General features: G+C 44.4%; 1 protein-coding gene across 2 annotated transcripts in view; it reads right to left on the bottom strand.

The window, feature by feature from the left end:
* The window catches only part of SPPL2A (signal peptide peptidase like 2A), a 113,169-nt gene that overhangs the window by 71,707 nt on the left and 17,515 nt on the right, over positions 1-23,947 (bottom strand). For both annotated transcript variants that reach the window (XM_077468866.1, XM_077468868.1), the window contains exon 2: positions 15,776-15,895. In XM_077468866.1, coding sequence (XP_077324992.1) covers positions 15,776-15,895 — 120 coding nt within the window. The remainder of the gene's footprint in view (positions 1-15,775; positions 15,896-23,947) is intronic.

Genomic DNA, 23,947 nt, shown 5'->3' with positions numbered 1-23,947 from the left:
TTAACCACTTCACGCCCCGCACTATAGCTGAAAGACGGCTACAGCGCGGATGCTAACTGCCATGAGGGCGTCCCTGGACGTCCTCCTGTGTTCTCTCTCCCCGCGCGCCCTCTAGGGCATGCATCGGGGAAAATCTGCGTTGGCCGTGTCCTTTGGATACAGCCAATCACAGATTGCTGTAAACGGCCAATCACAGCAGCCGGTTACAGCGCAATCGTAGCCGCCAATGAAAGATGATCTGAAATGTAAACATATGAGATCATCTCTCATTGCCGGTGTCCTGTCTCTCCCTCCTCACACAGAGACAGCATGTGAGGGAGAGCGATCTGTTATTTTGTCAGTCAGTGTTTCAGTGTGTTACAGTGACCATCAGTGCCATCTACCAGCCCCATCTGCCAGTTCCAGCCCCATTGTCACGTGTCGGTGTCACCTGTCAGTGACATCTGCCACATCAGTGTCACCTGTCAGTGACATCTGCCACATCAGTGTCATATCAGTGCCATTTGTGATCACTAGGAATGTCACAAAGGTTATATTCAGCCAAGGAGGCATACGATATTCTTGAGGCCGACGAGAGCAACGGGGAGCTCTCCGCTTCGGATTCCTCCTCATATTCAGATTCTGAGTCTGACGTGGACTACGAGCCTGTCCTAAGCAATGGTACAATGACAGCCTCAGAGGAGGAAGATGAGAGTCCGCCCGTCAGACGAAGGCGTATTGGTGGAGGAAGTACCATCCACCAGCATCACAGAGCTATCCACCAGCAACGCAATGCTTTGGCAAAGGCCAAGTAACAGTGGGGTGTTACCTCAGCCCCAAAGGGTTAGGTCCTATGCCAGCCTTCCCTATTCCCTTCAGAACCCCTTGTGGCTTCCTCCTAATTCAGGAGAAGCTGACGTTCCCCCCCTTTCACTGCCCACCCAGGAGTCCAGGTGGACACAGAAAATTTTTCCCCGATAGACTTTTTCCATTTAATTTTTACTAAGGACCTGCTTGCATCGATTGTGGCCCAGTGTAACCTATATGCACAACAATTTATAACAAGTAATCCAACGTCCTCTTATGCCCGTCCCTACGAGTGGAGAGCCCTAACAGTGGAGGAGTTTAACATTTTTTTGGGCCTCACATTCTGTATGGGACTAACCAGAAAAAAAGTGAACTACGTGCATATTGGTCATCCTGCCCCATCTACCACATGCCCATCTTTTCCTCAATAATGCCCAGGACCAGATATCTCATGATTATGAGATTGCTACACTATAATGACAATACCCAGTTCCCTCCTCGAAATGACACAAATTTTGATAAACTTTACAAAATTCGGCCGCTAATAAATTTTTCTGAGCTCTTCCCCCAGTTGTTTACCCCAGACCAATACATATGTGTGGATGAGTCCCTTTTTAAATTTTCTGGCAGGCTGGGCATAAAACAATTTATTCCCTCCAAAAGGGCCAGCTATGGGGTGAAGATGTATAAATTGTGCGACTGAGCCACAAGGTATACATATTCCTTCATGGTATACGAAGGGAAGGACACCCCCCTAATTGACCAGAATACATTGGATCGAGTGGGAAAGTCGTTTGGAAACTCATAAACACACTCCTGGAGAAAGGCTACCATCTCTACATGGACAACTTTTATACAAGTTTACCCGTTCCGCGACCTTCACAGAAAGAACACTCCAGCATGCGGCACCGTAAAGGACGAACCGGAAGGGCTTTCCTCAAAGCCATGTCAACAAAAAGTTAAGGGGAAGCGGCGAGTTTGCGGAACGAGGAAATACTGGCTGTGAAGTGGAGGGACAGAATGGATGTGTACATGCTTTCTTCAATCCACAACAATACATTCGTTGAGATCACCAGGAGGAATGGCCCAATACAAAAGCCAACATGTATCTATGAATACAACATGTTCATGGGGGGTGTCGACTTCAACGACCAAGGTGCTCAAACCCTACCTTTCCACAAGCAGAACATACCAGTGATATAAAAAAGTTTAAATTTATTTATTTAATTTGGCAATATACAATACCTAGGTAATCTATCGCAAATCCACTGAAAGACCCAAACCCTTCCTTGGCTACCAGGAGGAAATCAGCACTGCCCTTATAAACTCAAACGGCCCACCAAAATCATTCGATCCGATGCGATTAGCAGACTCTCTGAACACCACTTTCCTGATAAAATCCCTCCCAGACCAACAGGCCGAAAACGTCAGAAAAAATACCGGGTGTGCACCAAACGAGGATTGAGAAGAGACACCACTTATTGTGCCCAATGTCCTTCCCAACCAGGCCTCTGCATAGGTGACTGTTTCCGCCGTTACCATACTTTACTGAATTATTAGTGAAGTATGGTAAACCTAACCCTTACTTCCTGCCATTTACCTTCACACCCCTTATGCCTCTGCTTGCTCTGTAACGGACCCTGGCTTATTTGACCACGCTTCTGCCTACTGATTCTGTTTATGCCTCTGCCTGATCTGGAACTGACCCTGGACTGTTTGACCATGCCTCTTGCCTGCCTCTTGGACTGATCTTGTACCCTCCCAGTGGACTAGTGGGATAACAGGGGTCTCACATATGTGAGAGGCTCCAGAATTGTTTTTCTGGATGAACAAAACAATTTAATTTGTTTTCTCTTTCCTAGATTAGGGTCTGGTGACTCTGAGACTTCAAAGATTTGGGTGGGAGAAGCCTCTACCCCTGTCCCCATTCTGTCCTGAACAAGGCCCTACTTCTGCCTGTAGGACCTATGCCATCATGCCTCTGCCTGTCGCATGAACTGACCACACCACATGGATGGACCATGTTCCTGCCTACTACCAGGACCAATATTTTGGCACTGCTGACAATCTCTGCCTGCACTGACCTTGGACTGTATATGGACAGTATCCCTGCCTGCTGCCTGTATTGACTATGGACAGTATACCTGCCTGTTGCCTGGAAAATTGTGTTCGCTTTTGCTGACCAGGTCCCTTCCTGCTGCCTGGACCAGTGCCATCATCCTGTGGACAACTGCGCTACTAAAACCACAGGTAATCTTTTGTTTACTCTTTGCTTAACAGAATGTATTTTGGGGTGTAATTCTTGGTATGTGCATGATATGTGTCCCTGGAACACCTGACGGTGTTCCTTGCATGTTGGGCCTCTGTAAGTGGCCAGGCTGTGTAAAAGTCTCACACGTTTGGCATCGCCATACTCAGGAGTAGCAAAATGTATTTTGGAGGTGTCCTTTTTGCTGTGTACATGCAATGTGTTGGAAATATCTTATAAAATGGACAACTTTGCGTAAAAAAAAAAAAAAAAAAAAAAAAAAAAAAGAAAAAAAAATGCGTTTTCATTTTTTTCCACATTTTCCCAAAACTTCTGGAAAAAAAAAATGTACCTTTCAAAAGACTCATTATGCCTCACAGATTATACGTTGGGGTGTTAGCTTCCCAAAATGGAGTCACTTTGTGGGCGTTTCCGTTGTCCTGGTGCTCCAGGGCCTTCAAAAGTGTAATAGCTGGTTGAGAAAGGAGAGGTGTAATTTATGCGCCAAGAATGCCTGATGATGCCATTTCAATATTGGGCCTCTGTATGTGGCCAGGCTGTGTAAAAGTCTCACACATGTGGTATTGTAATACTCAGGAGGAGTAGCAGAATGCATTTTGGGGCATCATTTGTGGTATACACACATGCCATGTGAGAGAAATAACAATGAAAAGTTTGTGAAAAAAGTATAAAAAAAAAAAAAAAATCATAATAAGCGTATATGTTGATTTGGTTTGCCCAAAATTTATAGCGTCTAAAAAAATGAAGACTACATATTGGCCTAAACTGAGGAAAAATATTATATATATATATATATATATATTTTTTTTTTTTTTTTTTATTTGGGATATCCATTATAGCAAAAAGTATTTTTTCATAATTGTTGCTCTTGTTTATTAGTGCAAAAAATAAAAACCAGAGGTGATCAAATAACACCAAAATAAAGCAGCAAAACCTTCTGGGGCTGAAGTGGTTAATGAGGTGGCAACTACATGGCAAATTAGGTTTAATGTGGAAAAATGTGAAATAATGCATTTGGGTGGCAAACATATCTATTCATTGGGGGTAGAACCAATGAGGGAATCGAGGATGGAAAAGGACCTAGGGGTTCTTGTAGATGATAGGCTCAGCAATGGCATGCAATGCCAAGCTGCTGCTAACTAAGCAAACAGAATATTAGCATGCATTAAAAAGGGGATTAAGTCAAGAGATGGAGCGGTAATTCTCCCACTCTACAAGAATCTGGTCCGGCCTCACCTGGGAGTATGCTCTCCAGTTCTGGGCACCAGTCCTCAGGAAGGATGTGATGGAAATGGATGGAGTACAGAGAAGGGCAACAAAACGAATAAAGGGACTGGAGGATATTAGTTATAGAGAAAGGCAACAAGCAGAGAAGCCAGAGAGGGGATATGATTTCAATTTACAAATATGTTACTGGTGAATCCACAATAAGGATAAAACTTTTCTGTGGAAAGGAGTTTAACAAGACTCGTAGCCACTCATTAAAATTAGAACAAACGAGGTGTGTAGAGGGTTCTTTACTGTAAAGCCCCATACACACTATCAGTTTTTCTGCTGAGTTTTTCCTTCAGGTTTACCAAAACCATGTAGTGCATGCGATATTTGATTTTACCTACATGCCTTCTAAAATGCGAGTGACCATTTTACTTATTTCAATAAACCACATGTAGTGCCTGCCTGATTGCATACAAATTGAAACTCTTAAGGTTTGACCTCATATTATATGGTTTTGTTAAATCTGAAGGAAAAACTCAGCAGAAAAACAGATAGTGTGTATGGGGCTTTAGAGTGGCAAGGATGTGGAATTCCCTTCCACAGGCAGTGTCGGCGGGGAGCATTGATAGTTTCAAGAAACTATTAGATAAGCACCTGAACGACCTCAACATACAGGGATATACAATGTAATACTGACATAAAATCACACACATAGCTTGATGCACTTGTGTCTTTTTTCAACCTCACCTATGCAACTTTAATTACTAGCGCAAATATTACACTTTGTTTTCTTAGGTTAATAATGAGATGTCTTATTGAGACAAAACCGGTCGGGACAGGCTCTGCTGATGCCACTGCGCTATTTGATTTTACCTACATGCCTTCTAAAATGTGAGTGACCATTTTACTTATTTCAATAAAATGCCTTTTACGTAAATGGAATCACACTACGTGGCCCAATTTTTTTCCCTTCTACCATATATAATGCTGGGAGGATCTGTTCTTGATCTTTGGTCACTGTTCCCTTGGTGGATACCCATTCATGTTATACATTGTGATAGACCCCTGCCTGATTGGTCTACATCGGAAACAGTGTATTCCGGACTATCCGCCGTACTTTTGAAATGAACGGACTTGCCCACACACACGGAGCAAAGTCTGTTCATTTAGAGCGTGGCTCCAGGTAGCCGGGACTAGCGAAGGCAGCGTCGCTGGCCCCATCACCTGGTATGGACTTAAAGGGGGATGACCTACACCGAAACAACGGCGTGGGGGTCCCCCCCCCCAGGTCCACATCAGACCCTTATCCGAGCGCGCTGCCCGGCTGTTCAGGAAAGGGGGTGGGGTCCTGAGCCGTACCAGGCCACGTGCCCTCAACAAGGAGGGGTGCTTTGGGGAAGGGGGGGCCGCACGTCCCAGAGGATGCTGGGACTGTGACATCATAATGGGCGGGACATCACCCGGCGATGTCCCTGTCGCCAGAGACTGCGACGAGTCAACAGCTCAAGAAGAGAAGAACAGAAGGCGGCGAAGACAGCGGCGATAGAAGACCGGACCACCACTGGTAAAAGAGCTAGAAGAAGGCGCAGAGACGCGGAGAGAAGAACCGAAGAGGGGGACAAGACCCCTGGACGGCGGCAAAGAAGAAAGCCGGGCTCCTCTGCTAGTAAAAGAGCAGAAGATAGAGGAGGAGTCCGGCGAGAAGACCCCCCCCCAAGACGGAAGAAGACCCCCGGAGCTGTGCAATAAACTATTTTTAACCCTTTGCGCTTTAAATTTTTTCACAGGTGAATGGGTAGGGGTACATTGTACCCCATACTCATTCACATAGGGTGGGGGGCTGGTATCCGGGGGTCCCCTTATTAAAGGGGGCTCCCAGATTCCGATAAGCCCCCACCCGCAGACCCCGACAACCAAAGGCCAGGGTTGTCGGGAAGAGGCCCTTGTCCTCATCAACATGGGTACAAGATGCTTTGGGGTGGGGGGGCATTGCACCCCCCCCATGTTGAGGGCACGTGGCCTGGTATGGCTCAGAAGTGGGGGGCGCTCACTCGTCCCCACCCCCTTTCCTGACCGGCCGGGTAGCGTGCTCGGATAAGGGTCTGATGGGGACCTGGGGGGGACCCCCACGCCGTTTTTTCGGCGTAGGGCTTCCCCTTTAAGTCCATACCAGGTGACGGGGCCAGCAACGCTTCCTTCGCCAGTCCCAGCTACCTGGAGCCGTGCTCAAAATTAAAGGACTTTTCTCCGTGTGTGGGAAAGTCCCTTCATTTCAAAAATACAGCGGACTAGCACACACACGGCCGACTGCGAGTCCGGCGGACAAATTTTGGTGCAACTCGGGTCTGCTGGACTTTTCCACCAGATTGTTTGATCGTGTGTACACGGCATAATATATATATATATATATATATATATATATATATATATATATATATATATATATATATATATATATATATATGCACTGTTGGTTTATGTAAACATCATCATCCATCGTCAATAACGATATGTTGCTTCTGCTTGGAATCCACTAATTTATTCAAATGATTACTGCATTTTGCAATATATGCTGATTTTTTTTTTTTTTTTTTTTAAATACAAAGTTGTACATGGAATATGGAATTCCTTCCCTTCATGTAGTGCAACTGATGGAAACCAGCCACCCAGGTTGGATTACTAATATGGCTGCTTTTGTTCATCAGACCCATTTTTTTTCCCCCCTTCATTTAACTACAGATCTCCAGTCCAGTGTTAGGCACCATTTGCACAGGCGTTTTGCCATGCTGCGAATCTCAGAGGAAGGAATCTGCTTATTACTGTCACTAGAATTGACAGCTGCATACCCCATATGACGCAATGACAGACTGCCGCTGGCCGCAGCTATTTGTGCCTGTTCGCAAACCAAGCGATTACCTGTAGCGATTATGGCTGGAAACACAAAGTGCCATCTGCAAGCGGCTGTCAATCCCAACGAAAGAAATCCATAGATTTCTGCCAATGGAATTTGCATCAAGGCAAAATGCCTTTGCAAATGGTTTCTTAACATTCCTGGGAATTCTTGTTCACACAGCCTGTAACCCTTCATGCTTGAGTACCATCTATGAGTGGAGATAGAGATCCCACAAATCACCTGGATTAGGATTACTTTTCTCCCCTTAGCAACCTAAACAAGAAAGTAGCAATTTAACTGCACAAAACTGGAAATCAATAACTTTGTATCACACGGTTACACTAATGGTTGTGTCTTACCTTTGTCACCATAGAAGAATATTTCCAGGAAACGATTCACATAATCTCTACTAGCTGAACTGATAACACAAACTTGATGATATAATAAAAGTTCTTCTATATCCTATCATTTCATGCTTTAAATCATTTTATTTTATAGAGCATGTACTATTTATGGTCAATATTTAAAACCATAAACTTAATTTGCATATTGAATGTCTATCTTTAGTTTATTCCTATTAACCTGAATGATCTTGAAGATTAAAAGCATACTTTTTGAAGAATTCCACATTTACTTCCTTGAATACAGTGACACATATGCCTTGGGAATGTGCACTACTGCATTGCAAATTTTACAGACCCTGCCTTCTGAACTACAGAGTAGTTGAGAGGAAGGATTTCAGTCAGAACAGAAATCACTGCTAGCAGGCAGCAAGTTACCACAAGATATGTACTGTAGTCCCTGTAAATTTAAATTAAAGCTAGGAGAATGAGCAGAGGAGACGCAGCAAAGCAAGCAGAGAATACAGATAGTTATATAGAAAGATGGCAGCGCTCACAACACGAAAGACAACTTTTCAAGCAAGCTTACAGTGCATCCAGAAAGTAGCCACAGCGCTTCACTTCTTCCACATTTTGTTATGTTACAGCCTTATTCCAAAATGGATTCAATTCATTAATTTTACTCAAAATTCTACAAAAAACAATACCCCATAATGACAACGTGCAAGAAATTTGTTTGAAATCTTTGCAAATTTAAGTAAAAAAAAAAAAAAAAAATCAATCATGTAGATAACGATTTACAGCCTTTGTCACGACACTCAAAATTGAGCTTGGTTGCATCTTGTTTCCACTGATTATCCTTGAGATGTTTCTCCAACTTGATTGGAGTCCACCTGTGGTAAATTCAGTTGATTGGACATGATTTGGAAAGGCACACACCTTTCTATATAAAGGTCAGTTAACAGTGCATGTCAAAACACAAATCAAGCCCTGAAGTCCAAGGAATTGGGCGGCACAGTGGTGTAGTGGTTAGCACTCTCGCCTAGCAGTAAGAAGGGTCGCTGGTTTGAATCCCAACCATGACACTACCTGCCTGGAGTTTGCATGTTCTCCCTGTGCCTGCGTGGGTTTCCTCCAGGTACTCTGGTTTCCTCCCACACGCCAAAGACATGCAGGTAGGTTAATTGGCTTCTGTCCAAAATTGACCCTAGTATATGAATGGGGACCTTGGATCATGGGCTCCTTGAGAGTAGGGACCGATGTGAGTGTGCAATGTACAAGGATAGGGACAATTGTTGACACTCACTCAGGTTGAACTGGATGGACTTGTGTCTTTATTCAACCTTACTATGTAACTATGTAACTATGAAACTATGAAACTATGAATTGTCTTAAGACCGCTAAGACAGGACTGTATTGAGGTACAGATCTGGGGAAGGGCACAGAAAGAATTCTGCAGCGCTGGAGATCCCAGTGAGCACAGTGGCCTCCATCATCCGTAAATGGAAGTCTGGAACCACCAGAACTCTTCCTATAGCCGGCCGTTTGGCCAAACTGAGCGATTAGGGGGGAAAGGCTCTAGGGAGGTGACCAAGAACCTGATGGTCGCTCTGACAGAGCTCCAGTATTTCTCTATGGAGAGAAGTGAACATTCCAGAAGAACAACCATCTCTGCAACACTCCACCAAGTAGGCCTATATGGTAGAGTGGCAAGATGGAAGCCATGCCTTGGTAAAAGGCACATGACAGCCCACCTGGAGTTTGCCAAAAAGCACCTGAAGGACTCTGACCACGGGAAACTAAATTTACTGGTGTGGTGAAACAAAGGTTGAACACTTTGGCCTGAATAGCAAGTGTCATGTCTGGAGGAAGCCAGGCACCGCTCATCACCTGGCCAAAACCATCCTGACAGTGACACATGATGGTGGCAGCATCATGCCATGGGGAGGCTTTTCATGGGCAGGAACTGGGAGACTAGTAAGGATTGAGGGAAAGATGAATGCAGCAATGTACAGAGACCTCCTTGAAGAAAACCTGCTCCAGAGTGCTCTGGAAATCAGACTGGAGTGAAAGGTCATCTTCCAACAGGACAACGACCCTAAGCAAGCAGCCAAGAAAACAAAAGGAGTGGCTATGGGACAACTCTGAATGTCCTAGAGTGGCCCAGCCAGAGCCCAGACTTGAACCCAATTAAACATCTCTGCAGAGATCTGAAAATAGCTGTGCACCGACGCTCCCCATCCAACCTTATGGAGCTTGAGAGGTCCTGCAAAGAAGAATAGGAGAAACTGCCCAAAAAAAGACTTGAGACTGCAATTGGTGCAACAAGTGCTTCAACAAAGTATTGAGCAAAGGCTGTAAATACTTATGTACATGTGATTTTATTTGTTTTCTATTTTTAATAAGCTTGCAAAGATTTCAAAACAAACTTCTTTCACATTGTCATTATGGGGTATGGTTTGTAGAATTTTGAGGAAAATAATGAATTTAAGCTTGGCGGCACAGTGGTGTAGTGGTTAGCACTCTCGCCTAGTAGTAAAAAGGGTCGCTGGTTCAAATCCCAACCACGACACTACCTGCCTGGAGTTTGCATGTTCTTCCTGTGCTTGCGTGGGTTCTCCGGTTTCCTCCCACACGCCAAAGACATGCTGGTACATTAAATTAGCTTCTGTCCAAAATTGGCCCTAGTATATAAATGGGGACCTTGGATTGTGGGCTCCTTGAGGGTAGGGACCGATGTGAGTGTGCAATGTACAGGGATAGGGACAATTGTAAACACTCAGTCAGGTTGAACTGGATGGACTGGTGTCTTTAGTCAACCTTACTAACTATGTAACCCATGTTGGAAATGGCTGCAAAATAACAAAAATGTAGAAAAAGTGAAGCGCTGTGAATACTTTCTGGATGCACTGTATATTGGACTGTCAAAGATGGCTATCATTTGTGTTGCTTCTACAATGCTAAAAGTTAGAGGTCCTTTAAATAATGGGGCCCGTTGCCACTACACTACATTTTGTGCATTAACAGATTGCATTGAACAGCCAATTCAAAATTAGTGGGCTGTAATGTTCCTCAGTGCAAGAAAACGCATTTTTTTTCCTGCAGCGCATTGAATGGCACAACGCAAGGGAGTTAGGATGGCAATGAGGGCATGGCCCATTACAACAGGCTGGGGGGCTATATATTGTTTAAGAACGAGGAGCATCTTGACATGACAACTGTTTCCCAGTGTAAAAAAATAAAAAAATAAAAAAAGTTCAGACACTAAAAGGGTTGATTTACAAGGACACCTCTGTGCAGGGGATTCCACTTGCTCTGTGGGGGATTGCTCCACTGATCCCCACTGAGCAGGAGGGTGACAGGTCCTATCCAGTCTGCTGTGCAGAACAGACACAGTCCCGCTCTCCTCTGTGGACCACCTGTCCGTTTCCATCCGATCCACCAGATGGATTGAAAATATTACCACCACGCGTCTGTTTTTTGCGGACAGCATCAGATCGAATAGCGGCAGGTGTTCGCCGACATCTGCTGCTCCATATAGAGACTATAGGGACCGATCAGGTCCTCCTGAGAAACCGACAGGCGTACTTGATCGGACAGCCCATGTGAAAGGGCCCTAAAACTGGAGTGTAAAATCTGGTGCAGCTGTACATGGTAGCGAATCAGCTTCTAACTTTAGCTTGTTCTTTTACAAAGGATTTCTTAAGATATAATCAAACAAATCAGGACAGCAATTGCATGGTTACATTATGTAGTAAACACACAGAGCAAAAAAACAAAGATAAATAACAAAAGGGAGATGTAAACAGTGACGTTACGCAGGTTTCAAGCATAGCGTTCCAGGTAACAAAAAGGGAAAAAAGGCAAGTCCAAAAATGACTTTCCGAGGCATCATATGATGCCTACAAACATAAGTGTCCAGTTATAGAATCTTTCTTATCTGAACGAAAGCATTCATAGTAAAGAGAGTCTCCCTATTGGGGAGGATACGGGAAAAAAAAAAATAGATAGATTTTAAAGAAAACATAATATCAGCAATTCAACCATCTTGACCAGGGCAATATCTGGTGGCCTGATAAACATAAATTTGACGCATAAAGCATATTGAACAGGAGGCAAAAAAAAAAAAAAAGAGAAGAAGGAGGGGGGTCAGAATCCACCAGATCAATTGTGGCTCATAATGGTAGTTGAGGTGTTTCATGAAGGTGGGATAACAGTGCTATGTTAGCTGCAGTATAATAAGCCTTCAGATTAGGGACCAAGAGGCCACCAATGATTATTTGAGCATACAAAATTTGTTAACCGATTTGAGGACAAGTGGATCCCCATATAAAAACTATAAAAGCTTGCCTTGGTGTATATGTAAATTATGTGAAGGCACAAAAACGGGTGGGACTCAAAAAATGTCAGACGGTCTTTTGAACAAAACGTGGAAAATTGGCCTGATATAGTCCTGCATATGATGAAGTGAAATTCCTAGGTAGGGCAAAGAGGAGAGCCAGTGGCATGGAAAGGCCGAATTCAAATCCATCAGTGCTGGAAGGGAGAGGTTGACCCATAGTGCTTTAGAACTGGAAGAGTTGATACAAAGTCCAGAGAGGGATGCAAAAGTGTCTAATAGAGATAAAGTAGAACCTTGGTTTACAAGTAATGCAGTTAACGAGCGCGTTGAAAGACGAACAACTTTTTTTTTTTTTTTAATCCTGACAGGATTCAAGCCAATGGGGTGTGCAGTACCGCATTTGGCCAGATGTGCAGGGGCGCCAGTGACACTCGGAATGGTTTCGGAGACGTTCGGAAACACTCCATTCTCAAGTGTTTGAGCCTTTCCGAGTTCAGCCGAGCTGTCCCGGAGTATTTTCCGAGGCTCTCCGGCTCCGAAAACCATAATGATTAAGTACGGACATAAGATAAGGCCATGAGAGCATCAAAATGCCTTGTTCACATCAAGAGACAAAAGCATTGACTCTAAAGGATGGCTCTGAGCTATATGTTGTAACTGCAGTAATCGCTAAATAGCATTCCCCTGCTTGAGTCTGTGGAGTGAAGCCAACTTGATCGTTCCTAATTAAGTGGGGGAGGAAAGAGTTTAAACGTCTGGCCAAAATTTTGGGCAGAATCTTCATATTGATGTTAATGAGGGAAAATAGGTCTAGAGTTTGCCGGTCAGGTTTAGGAAGCATCACTATGTTGGCGGTTAAAAGATGTTAAGGGCTGGCCATCTTTAACAAAGTTGTACAGAGCTGTCAGATGTGGGGCTATAATGTCAGCAACCTTCCTGTAGTAAAGCTTTGTATAGCCATCCTGACCAGGTCGTTTACCTACTTTCAAGTCTTTAATGCATTGGAGGATTTCCAAGACTTGGATATCCCGGTCCATTAGGGACACGTGAGCCTCAGTCAGTGTAGGAAGCGAGAAACAGTTAAAAAAAAATTAGCAGTGTCCTGACTACATATATGGGGCGGGGCTGAGTACAGTGTGGTGAGGCAATGACTGAATTCATCTAAGACCCACCCTGGATTACCATTAAAGTACATTATGTTAAGTTCATAGGGTAATAGGGGTAAATTTAAGAGTGAAAGTACGTAGCCTATGGCCAACAACTGATTTGGCCTATCCGCCTTAGTGTACCTTTACCTTGTACGACTAACGCATAACGCACTCCGCCCCATCAATAAGACAAAGAACCAGAAGTCTACAGTTGGTCGAGGTAGGAGATAGTTTAAATGCCGTGTAGAGTACCTCCAGACAGCCTCTAGGTCACATTGTTAAAATAAGAAACAAAAAAGGGGGACTATGGACTTTTTTTTAGGTGCCAAAAACAAAAAGACTCAAAAAGACTCAAAAAGACTCACCAAGAATGGATACCAAGCAGTGATAAAGGCTACACCCCCCCCCCCCCCCCAAGCCAAGAGCAAAAGGGGGGATGTAACCAATCCTGGACCAGCTGCTATATACATTGCCCCCTCTATCGCACTGTCATTACCATCTATTAAGGCTGCGCAGGTAAGCCATCGGTGATATGGCTAATTACTATTTTTGTTTATACACCGGCCGTTTTCCCCTTGTTATACTTTGGCTTATTGTTATATTTATTTTCTTTTTAGATGGTTGGTTGGCTTTTGACTATTTGGTTTGTGGGGGGGGGTGGTGTACCCTCCTCACTGCAACGATCTTATTGAGGCCCCTGGTTCCGCTGGTCCAGGATTGGTTGGTATCCATTCTTGGTGAGTCTTTTATTGACTTTATCTACACTTGGGCAGGAGGCTGGTATTAACAATTTTGATTGACTACTTGGTAATGGATAGCATAATACACCCATGTTATGTTTGTATACACTCTAATAGGGGAAGATTAATAATTAAGGCAATTAAGACTAAATAAATAAAAAATACAATCATGTAAATAAACTTTTCGTTTTTATAGGGTATCCTGATGATTCTTTCAATCTCGGAACCAGGTGCTAGATATTTTTTGAACACTCTGATTCAGCGCCCCCGCCATTGGATGTCTACTGTTATTGAGCTCCCACTGGTGTTGCATTTTAGGAGTCCTTTTATCCATACACCGATAAGCAGCTTATTCATTAAGTTAATTCTTTAAATAATTTTATACATTATACATACTATGTTATACACGCGCCCATGGTGCCCCTTGTTCCCCTCTTTGCCTTAGGAGTGGCGAATGCTTTTCAATACCTTGGACACCTCCACTATATATTGTTTGTACATTTCTTTAATGAATTATTACACGTTTCTATATTTATATAAATATGTATGTATTTGATTTTTTCTCTTTATCTTCTGTTAGTCGCAAAATACAAGCTCCAGAAGAAGCGTGTTTGCACGCGAAACATGTCGAGCCATTCTTCTTGAAATATAATTACTTACTGTACTGCAAAGTCTATATCCCCATTTTTCTGCTGGAATACCGATTTGACAATGAATTGTCTACAACTTTATATGTCCACAGTTCCCATTTGAAAATTGGTAAGGGTACAGTAGCAGGAATTATTATTGATTATTGGTGAGAACAGAGACTGCTTGACGATAAACATAACAAGTGCTATACAGTACATACATAGGAATATAACCAATAAATAAAACCATAAACAAATCCATGATGAACATATTAAAGGGGTTGTAAAAGGTAAACGTTTTTGAAAAAACATTTGACAGTGCCGGCTCCCCCAGCCCCCCCGTTTTACTTACCTGACCCCTCGAAAGTCTCGTGCTCGCCCCAGACATCCTCTTCGCCGCTCACCCTGGCCGTTTATTGGCTAGAGTGGATGGATTGAATGCAGTACAGCCAGTGGCTCGCATTGCTGTCAATCACAGTCAATTCCGCGGTGCGCCAGGGGCGGGGCCGAGTGATCGTGTGAGCGGCTACAGCCGCCAGCTGTATCACGGGAGCGTGCCTGCAAGCACTCCACATCATGCAAGGAAGCTCGCATTAAGCTGTGGCGTCCTTGCGGAAGAGAGCCGAGACAGCCACCGAGGGACCCCAGAAGAGCAGGTTCGCGGTCACTCTGTGCAAAATGAGCTGCACAGTGGAGATAAGTATAACATGTTTGTTATTTAAAAAAACAAATACCTTTAGTGATCCTTTAAGTGCGTACACAGTCCATCTTGATTATCCATTGTGAAGTGCTCAGTGCACAGCGACTGTGCTTAAAAAAAGTGCTCTGTGCCCCCTCTGATGTTCCTACGCTCCCTGGAAAGAACGGATCCCCTTGCAATTAGCCTAAGAGTCAAACAAGCATTAACCTAACTTATGGAAAAGTGTTACTATATAATATTTATATATATATATATATATATTTTTTTTTAGGAAGTATGCAGGCAACCTTATTTCTTCTTTTGCTAAGTCTTATTGTTACTGCTGTCCTGCAGTCTCTTTATAGCTGCAGCTCCCATCACCCCACAGATTCCAGGCGAGCTGTTGGCACATCAGAGGGGCGCAGAGCATTTTTTTTTAGCACAAAGTAATTATGTTAATGTTGCGCACTCAGCACTTCACAATGGGTAATCAAGAGAGAATTTGGAGTGTATATATATTGGGAACTTCAGCTATGTACGCACTTAATATTCAAAACAGATTTGTTTGTTTTATTTATAGGTTACATTCATATTTATGTGCTGTGAGGATGTACCCGTAAATTTAGTGGTTCATATACCACCTAGGAACAGCAGCATCAGTACTGTACACTATTTAACAGCTATTTAAAAATAGGGCTTTTTTTGGTTTATATTGAACAGAATAAGAACTTACTGCGTTTGTATAGGTTGGTGCAAGTGTTGTCCATGTTGAATTATATGTAATACAGTAATCCTTTGCTTTTGAAGGCTCCTCAATGAAAGCAGAGCGCAAAATTCCTTTGCTTGCATATATCTACAAAAACAAACAAAGCTGGGTTTGCATTCAGACTAAACATACATAGAGTATACATGATGTTTTGTAGATGGAAAGAATAAGCAATTCAAACATCCCTCACAGAAGAGCAAACAAAAATGAGAATACAAGACAATATGAAGTAAAGGGTTGGTTTCACCTGGAGATAAAAACTGTGCAACTTACACTAAAGTTGGATAACACTCTTGCTATAGTTGTAGGTAATTTATGTTCATCCCGAAACCTGAATGTAAAAAACTCAGAAATGTCATGGTCCCATGCTGCCAAGACACCGACAACTATTTTGCTAGCGGACTATCAAATTGCGCACATACGTGGTCCAAATTCTCCTAAGTCACAGGATCACTGAGCTACGACGATAAGAGGGAGAGCATGCAAAAGGGTTTGAACCGAATGGATTTGAATGAAATAATCCCTTGCACTGGGGCAGTGCCTGAACTACAAGGATTAATTGCTCATTTACATCTAGAGAAGGGGTCAGGAACCTATGGCTCGCGAGCCAGATGTGGTTCTTTGGATGGCTGCATCTGGCTCTCGCCTCTCAATCCGTGGATCGTGTGGTGTGCTGATCCGTGGCTTGAACCCATAGGAAAGGCCACGGCTTCGGGCTAGCTCCGGAGCGGTGGCCATCTTGGTACACCCGGTGGCAGCCTAGGTGAGCAGTGCACTGATGTCATCACCCACCTCAACTGTTCGTGGATCTGCCTGCCTGTGTAGTGGTAAGCAAGCAGACAATCGTGGGGGAGATGGACACAGTGGGGGGAGACGTGGATATTACAGTGGGGGATTGTTTAATTCAGAGACTTACTGTACTTTAAAAGTGTTGTTCTTACATAAAATGCACACATTTACTTGCATTTAGTTTTAATCATATTGTATGGCTCTCACGGAATTACATTTTAAAATATGTGGCGTTCATGGCTCTCTCAGCCAGAAAGGTCCCCTACCCCTGGTATAGAGGAACAATACAAGGGTACTTTTCCAAACTTCTACTGCTCTCTGTGACTAGGCTGGTCCCTGTAGCTTTTGCACCTACACACTGCAGTGGTCCAGTGTCAAAACATGAACACCAGAGCAGGGTCCATATCCCTGCTCTGGATGCAAGGGCACCAAGGGAGAGACTGACAGTCCACCGCCGGATAGTGGGGGATCGCAGCCTGCTGGGGGAGCAGAGGATCCGGTAAGTAAACTCTTTTCTCCCTTGAATAAAAGCCCCACTGCAAGGAGTCACCTTTTTTCTGTTTGGAGCTGGGCTTTAACTGTGGTTAAAGCTGCACAGTATGTTTTTTTTTTTGTTTTTTGTTTTTTTTTTTTTATCAACGGGGCCCCTTAACAGTTTTTTTGCTAAAAGGTGAACTAACCCTTTTGCATATATTCTACACTTCCAAAGTACACTATATTACCAAAAGTATTGGGACACCTGCCTTTACACGCACATGAACTTTAATGGCATCCCAGTCTTAGTCCATAGGGTTCAATATTTGGTTGGCCCACCCTTTGCAGCTATAACAGGTTCAACTCTTCTGGGAAGGCTGTCCACAAGGTTTAGGAGTGTGTATATGGGAATGTTTGACCATTCTTGACCAGAAGCGCATTTGAGAGATCAAGCACTGATGTGGATGAGAAGGCCTGGCTTGCAGTCTCCACTGTAATTCACCCCAAATGTGTTCTATCGGGTTGAGGTCAGGAGTCTGTGCAGGACAGTCAAGTTCCTCCTCCACGTCTTTACGGACCTTGCTTTGTGCACTGGTCCAAATCATTTGGTGGAGGGGGGGATTATGGGGTGGGGTTATTTTTCAGGAGTTAGGCTTGGCTCCTTAGTTCCAGTGAAGGGAACTCTTTAAGGCGTCAGCATACCAAGACATGTCGGACAACGTCTTTCTCCCAGCTTTGTGGGAACAGTTTGGGGATGGCTCCTTTCTGTTCCAACATGACTGCACACCAATGCATAAAGCAAGGTCCATAAAAGATATAAAGAAAAAATGGCCACGCTAATCAATATTGAAATAAGGTGAATGAGAAATGTGTACAGTTGATGAATAAACTCTACACTAAAATATATATATATATATATATATATATATATATATATATATATATATATATATATATATATATATATATATATATATATATATATATTCTACATAGTTCACTAAAACACATATACCACAATAATTCAAATGTGCAAATCAAGAATATACTAAAAATACTGTTTGGTGTGAAAAGTAAAACAATTACACATAAAGTTCGGGAGTGTGATTCCCACAGAAAATGAAAGTGCAAAAAGTCAAATAATAAAGTGTATAGTTCCAGTATGGTAGGCACCAAGTTCAATTCCCAGATGTTTTTGCATGAGTATCACATTTTTTTTTTTTTTGTGTAGCAGCTCTCTCTTCTCATGACTATTTTATCACCACACACCTTTAGCGTAGTGTATGCCCCCTGTATTTAACAGGGTCCATAAAAGACAAGGATGAGCGAGTTTGGGGTGGAGGAACTTGACTGGCCTGCACAGAGTCCTGACCCCAACCTGATAGAACACCTTTAGGATGAATTAGAGCGGAGACAGCAAGCCAGGCCTTCTCTGGAAGAATGGTCAAAACATTCTCATAGACACACTTCTAAACCTTGTGGACAGCCTTCCCAGAAGAGTTGAAGCCGTTATAGCTGCAAAAGGGTGGGCAAAACTCAATGCTGAGCCCTATGGACTAAGACTGGGATGCCATTAACCACTTGGCTACAGGGCACTTAAACTCCTTTCCTGCCTAGGCCATTTTTCATGAATGACAATTGCGGTCATGCTACACTGTACAAACACATTTTTCTTTTATAATTTTCTTCACACAAATAGAGCTTTCTTTTGGTGGCATTTAAAGTGGAGATCCAGCTGAAAAACAACATTTTTAAAAGTCATCAGCTACAAACACTGTAGCTGCTGACTTTTAATAAGCACACTTACCTGTCCAGGGTGCCCGCCATGTCGGTTGACCCGTCCATTCGATCGGGTCCCGGCGCCGCCATTCGAACTAAGGGAAACTGGCAGCTTCACTGCCCATTTCCCACTGCACATGCTGGCTGTGTTGTGGGACACACACACACAGTTCCCAGAACTCAGCACGCCCCATTCCCCAGAAGACAACGCGAAGAGGAGACAAATGAAGATCACCACGGAGTAGGAAGTGGTAGATTAGGACGATCTGCCTAGCAACAGCCATTTCTGGTAAGGAGCATTTTTATGTAATTTTTGTTTTTTAGGGTGGACCTCCCTTTTAAATCACTGCTGGGTTTTTTTTTTGTTTGTTTTTTTTTTACAAAAAAAAAAAAGACCAAAAACTTTGTTTATTACTATTTTATGTCAGTAAATTTTGTGACTGATGTACAATGATGAGGCGGCACTAATATCCTGCACTTATGGGCACAGATAGGTGGCACTGATATGTGGCACTGGTGGGCACCGATTTGTGACACTATATTGCAATATTGTAAATCAGGGGACTGATGATCAGTGCCCCGATTACATTCCTAGATGTCCCCCTTCGTGGAGATGCCGCTGATCGGCTCTCCTCGCCACACACTCTGTCATTGTGAGGCAAGGAGAGCCGATTACCGGCACTTCCTTGCTTACATGTGACCGGCTGTGAGTGGACACAGGCGATCACATAGGTAAAGAGCCGCGGACATGGCTCTTTAAAGAGATCGGGGTCCTAGCAACACGGCGTGGCCACGCGAGAGCGGGAGCTCTGGGGCGCCTTCATACGTCATTCCAGAAAGAGAGCCGCGCCGCCGTCATTTGACGGTGGGCAGGCAGCAAGCAGCTCCTGTACGTGTTTGTATGAGTGGAATCTACCCTCTCTTTGGAATGGCAATCAACCTTGTATAGCCAAGTCCTCACTCCAGGCAGCTAAAGCCTTGGGAGGGCTGGCTTGTCCCAATCTACAAAATTACTTTATTGCTTCCCAACTTGCCTAGGTTAATGCTTGGTTACATTCTGACCCTCAGACCCCCTCCATTGCTATTATGTTGGCTCTGTTTGGTCTCACGGGTCAAAAAGATCTGGGGGCTCACAATTCCTCTCCTGTTGATGTGGGTTTTATAGCTTGGAGGGGGAGGGGTGGAATTCTGACAGTCCTCTCTGGGTATGTCATCACAGACCCCTCTGTGGAGGAATCGTAATCTCCCTGAGCTCTTTGGTCACCCGGATTCACCCTGGTGGGGTCGGTTTGATGTTATTCACCTTTATCACATAGTTGAGGGTAATCATTTTGTGACCTTTGGACGCACTTATATGTAAAAATGGCATTGAAGATACTGTCCTGGACTCTCGTTCTTCTAGAAAGACTTGCTTTTTTCGAGCACAAGCTATAAGCCTCATGCACACGAGACGCAGTTAAACGCGCGTTCAGATGCAGTTGGACAGTTTTTTCAACTGCTCCTGAACTCATTCAATGTTATCCTATGTGTCCATGCACACAGTCTCGTTTTTTTCCGTTTTTATGCAGTTGCGTTTAATCTCGTTTTTCCAGAAGCAAAAAAATGCGTTCAGAAGCAAAAATTTCCACGTTTCAGACGCAAAACGCGGCAAAACGCGGTAAAACGCGGCAAAACGCCGATACCGCGTTTAGCCGCGTTTGCGTTTATATGCGTTTTTAAAGGTGACCTTTTTTTTTACATTAAAAATCTCAAAAATGATTGCAAATGATGAAAAACCATTAGAAAAATATTTTAAACAATTGCAAGTGGACAATCCACAACTTGTGGCAAGTGACATGGCAGGTGGCAAGTGACGTGGCAAGTGGACAATCCACAACTTGTGGCAAGTGACGTGGCAGGTGACGTGGCAAGTGACCTGGCAGGTGACGCGGCAAGTGACCTGGCAGGTGACGCGGCAAGTGACCTGGCAGGTGACGTGGCAAGTGGAAAATCAACAACTTGTGGCAGGTGACTGGCATGTGATGTGGCAAGTGGACAATCCATAACTTGTGGCAGGTGACGTGGCAAGTGGACAATCCACTTGTGGCAGGGGACGTGGCAAGTGACATGGCAAGTGGACAATCCACTTGTGGCAGGCGATGTGGCAAGTGACGTGGCGAGTGGACAATCCACAACTTGTGTCAGGTGACGTGGCAAGTGGACAATGCACTTGTGGCAGGGGACGTGGCAAGGGACGTGGCAAGTGGACAATCCACAACTTGTGGCAGGTGACGTGGAAAGTGATGTGGAAAGTGGACAATCCACAACTTGTGGCAGGTGATGTGGCTGGTGACGTGGCAAGTGGACAATCCACAACATGTGGCAGGTGGCATGGCAGGTGACGTGGAAAGTGGACAATCCACATCTTGTGGCAAGTGACGTGGCAGGTGATGTGGCAAGTGACGTGGCAAGTGGACAATCCACAACTTGTGGCAGGTGATGTGGCAAGTGATGTGGCAGGTGATGTGACAAGTGGACAATCCACATCTTGTGGCAAGTGACGTGGCAGCTGACGTGGCAAGTGACGTGGCAAGTGGACAATCCAAAACTTGTGGCAGGTGACGTGGCAGGTGACGTGGCAGGTGACGTGGCAGGTGACGTGGCAGGTGACGTGGCAAGTGGACAATCCATATCTCATGGCAAGTGGCGTGGCAGGTGATGTGGCAAGTGACGTGGCAAGTGGACAATCCACAACTTGTGGCAGGTGACGTGGCAGGTGATGTGGCAAGTGACGTGGCAAGTGGACAATCCACAACTTGTGGCAGGTGACGTGGCAGTTGATGTGGCAAGTGATGTGGCAGGTGATGTGACAAGTGGACAATCCCCAACTTGTGGCAAGTGACGTGGCAAGTGGACAATCCAAAACTTGTGGCAGGTGACGTGGCAAGTGACGTGGCAGGTGGACAATCCACAACTTGTGGCAGGTGACGTGGCAGTTGGACAATCCACAACTTGTGGCAGATGACATGGCAAGTGACGTGGCAGGTGATGTGGCAAGTCACGTGGCAAGTGGACAATCCACAACTTGTGGCAGGTGCCGTGGCAAGTGACACGCTAAATACAAGTACACTGCAGCTCTCACAGCTGCTGCTACTCACTCTGGTCTCACAAAATTGCTGAAATAGTTAATTTTTGAGCTGGGGAGGGTCTATGATGTTAGCTTAACTAAATGCTTCTAGACGCAAACGCGGTAAAACGCCGCTAAATCGCGGTAAAAATCGCAGCAAAACGCGCGTTTCTAAACGCCGGTTTCAACATGTGTCCAGCAGCGTTTGCATCTGCGTCTCGTGTGCATGAAGCCTTACCTGCCAATACCTCACAGTCCGGCAGTTGGACTTTTTAGGTATCCTCAATGATTTTGTTCCCCGAACGCATGCTAGGACTCTGCTACGTATACGGTTTTATGCTCATAAAACTATTTTATTGCATTGAAAGGATACTGGCCCTCTTTCGGCTCATGTTTTCTTCCGTAATGTTCATGGTGTTCTACCCAGGTTTAAGTGGATATATAAAAGTAGGGCATGCCCCAAGAAATTTACCAAAATATGGCAGCCATGGCTGGATGTCTGAGGCTTTCTGGGGGGGGGACGTCCTATCATCACAGCTTACTCAGTAAAGTTTTATCCCCCCCCATTACTTGAATTTGGGTATTATTATACACGATTTATATAGCGCCAAACAGTTTATGCAGCGCTTTACAATGTATAAGGGGGGACAACACAATTACAGTACAATACAAAAAGGTACAGGAGGGCCCTGGTTGTAGAGCTTACATTCTAAAGGGAGGGGTGGTGGTACAAAAGGTAATGGCTGCAGAGAATGATTTGATGGGGGTGGCTCAGGGACGGTTGTTAGGTGGGTGTGGGATAGGCTTCCCTGAATAAATGAGTTTTCAGGGATCTCCTAAAGGTGGACAGGGTAGGGGCTGATCGGATAGACTGGGGCAGGGAGTTCCAGAGGATGGGAGAGGCTCTGGAGAAGTCTTGAAGGCGAGCATGAGAGGAGGTAACAAGGGAGCTAGAAAGCAGGAGGTCCTGAGAGGAGCGGAGGGGACGATTTGGGCGATATCTGCAGAGGAGGTTGGTGATGTAGATGGGGGCGATGTTGTGGACGGCTTTGTATGTTATGGTTAGCATTTTGAATTTTACACAGTGGAGTAGGGAAAGCCAGTGAAGGGATTGGCAGAGAGGAGCAGCAGTCACGGATCGGTTAGTGAGGTGTATTAGTCTAACAGCAGCATTTATAATAGACTGAAGGGGGATAGCCTGCTTAAGGGTAGGCCATTAAGGAGAGAGTTGCAGTAGTGAAGGCGGGAAATAATCAAGGAGTGAACAAGTTGCTTTGTGGTGTCATTAGTCAGGAAGGGTCGAATTCTGTAGGTATTGCGGAGGTGAAGGCGGCAGGTTTTAGCCAGCGATTGGATATGGGGGCTGAAGGAGAGGTCAGAGTCAAGGATTACCCCCAGGACCCTGGCATGTGGATGGACCAATGGTTGTGTTGTTGATATTAAGGCTCCATGCACACTGAAGCTCAAAAAAGCTATTTCTGGACGCCAGATTGCTGGCAGAAAACGCTGGTTGAAAAACCTGCTTTTAACAGCGTTTTATACTAGCGTTAATGAGCGTTTTACAGCGTTAGCGTTAATGGGCGTTTTTTCTAAAAATACACAGAGGACACTCCAAAAATCCCACAATGCATTGAAAAATAGAATGCCGAACACTAATGAACGAGCGTTAATGAGCGTTTGTCGTTTTTTGCCGCTGAAAAACGGCACTTTGAACGCGAATTTCTGGCGTTCAGAAAAAAGCCCATAAACTCCACTGCTCATTAAAGCTGAAAAACGTCCATGTGTGCATGGACACATAGGCTAACATAGAGTGGAGTTTATGGGCTTTTACAAAAAACGCCCAAACGCCAATAAACTGCAGTTTATCAGCTTCAGTGTGCATGGAGCCTTATGGTGAAGTCAAGGGGGGGGGGGGGGGGAATCGTGAAGGAGGAAATATAACAAGCTCAGTTTCAGAAAGAAAGATTGAGTTTCAGGAAGTGGTGTGACAT

The sequence above is a fragment of the Lithobates pipiens genome, unplaced genomic scaffold, assembly GCF_037356315.1.
Source record: "Lithobates pipiens isolate NorthernLeopardFrog02 unplaced genomic scaffold, aLitPip1_a1.2 Scaffold_8, whole genome shotgun sequence".
Classification (NCBI taxonomy): Eukaryota; Metazoa; Chordata; class Amphibia; order Anura; family Ranidae; genus Lithobates; species Lithobates pipiens.
Note: the sequence above shows the minus strand (reverse complement) of the source record. Positions and strands in the feature narration are given on the sequence as shown.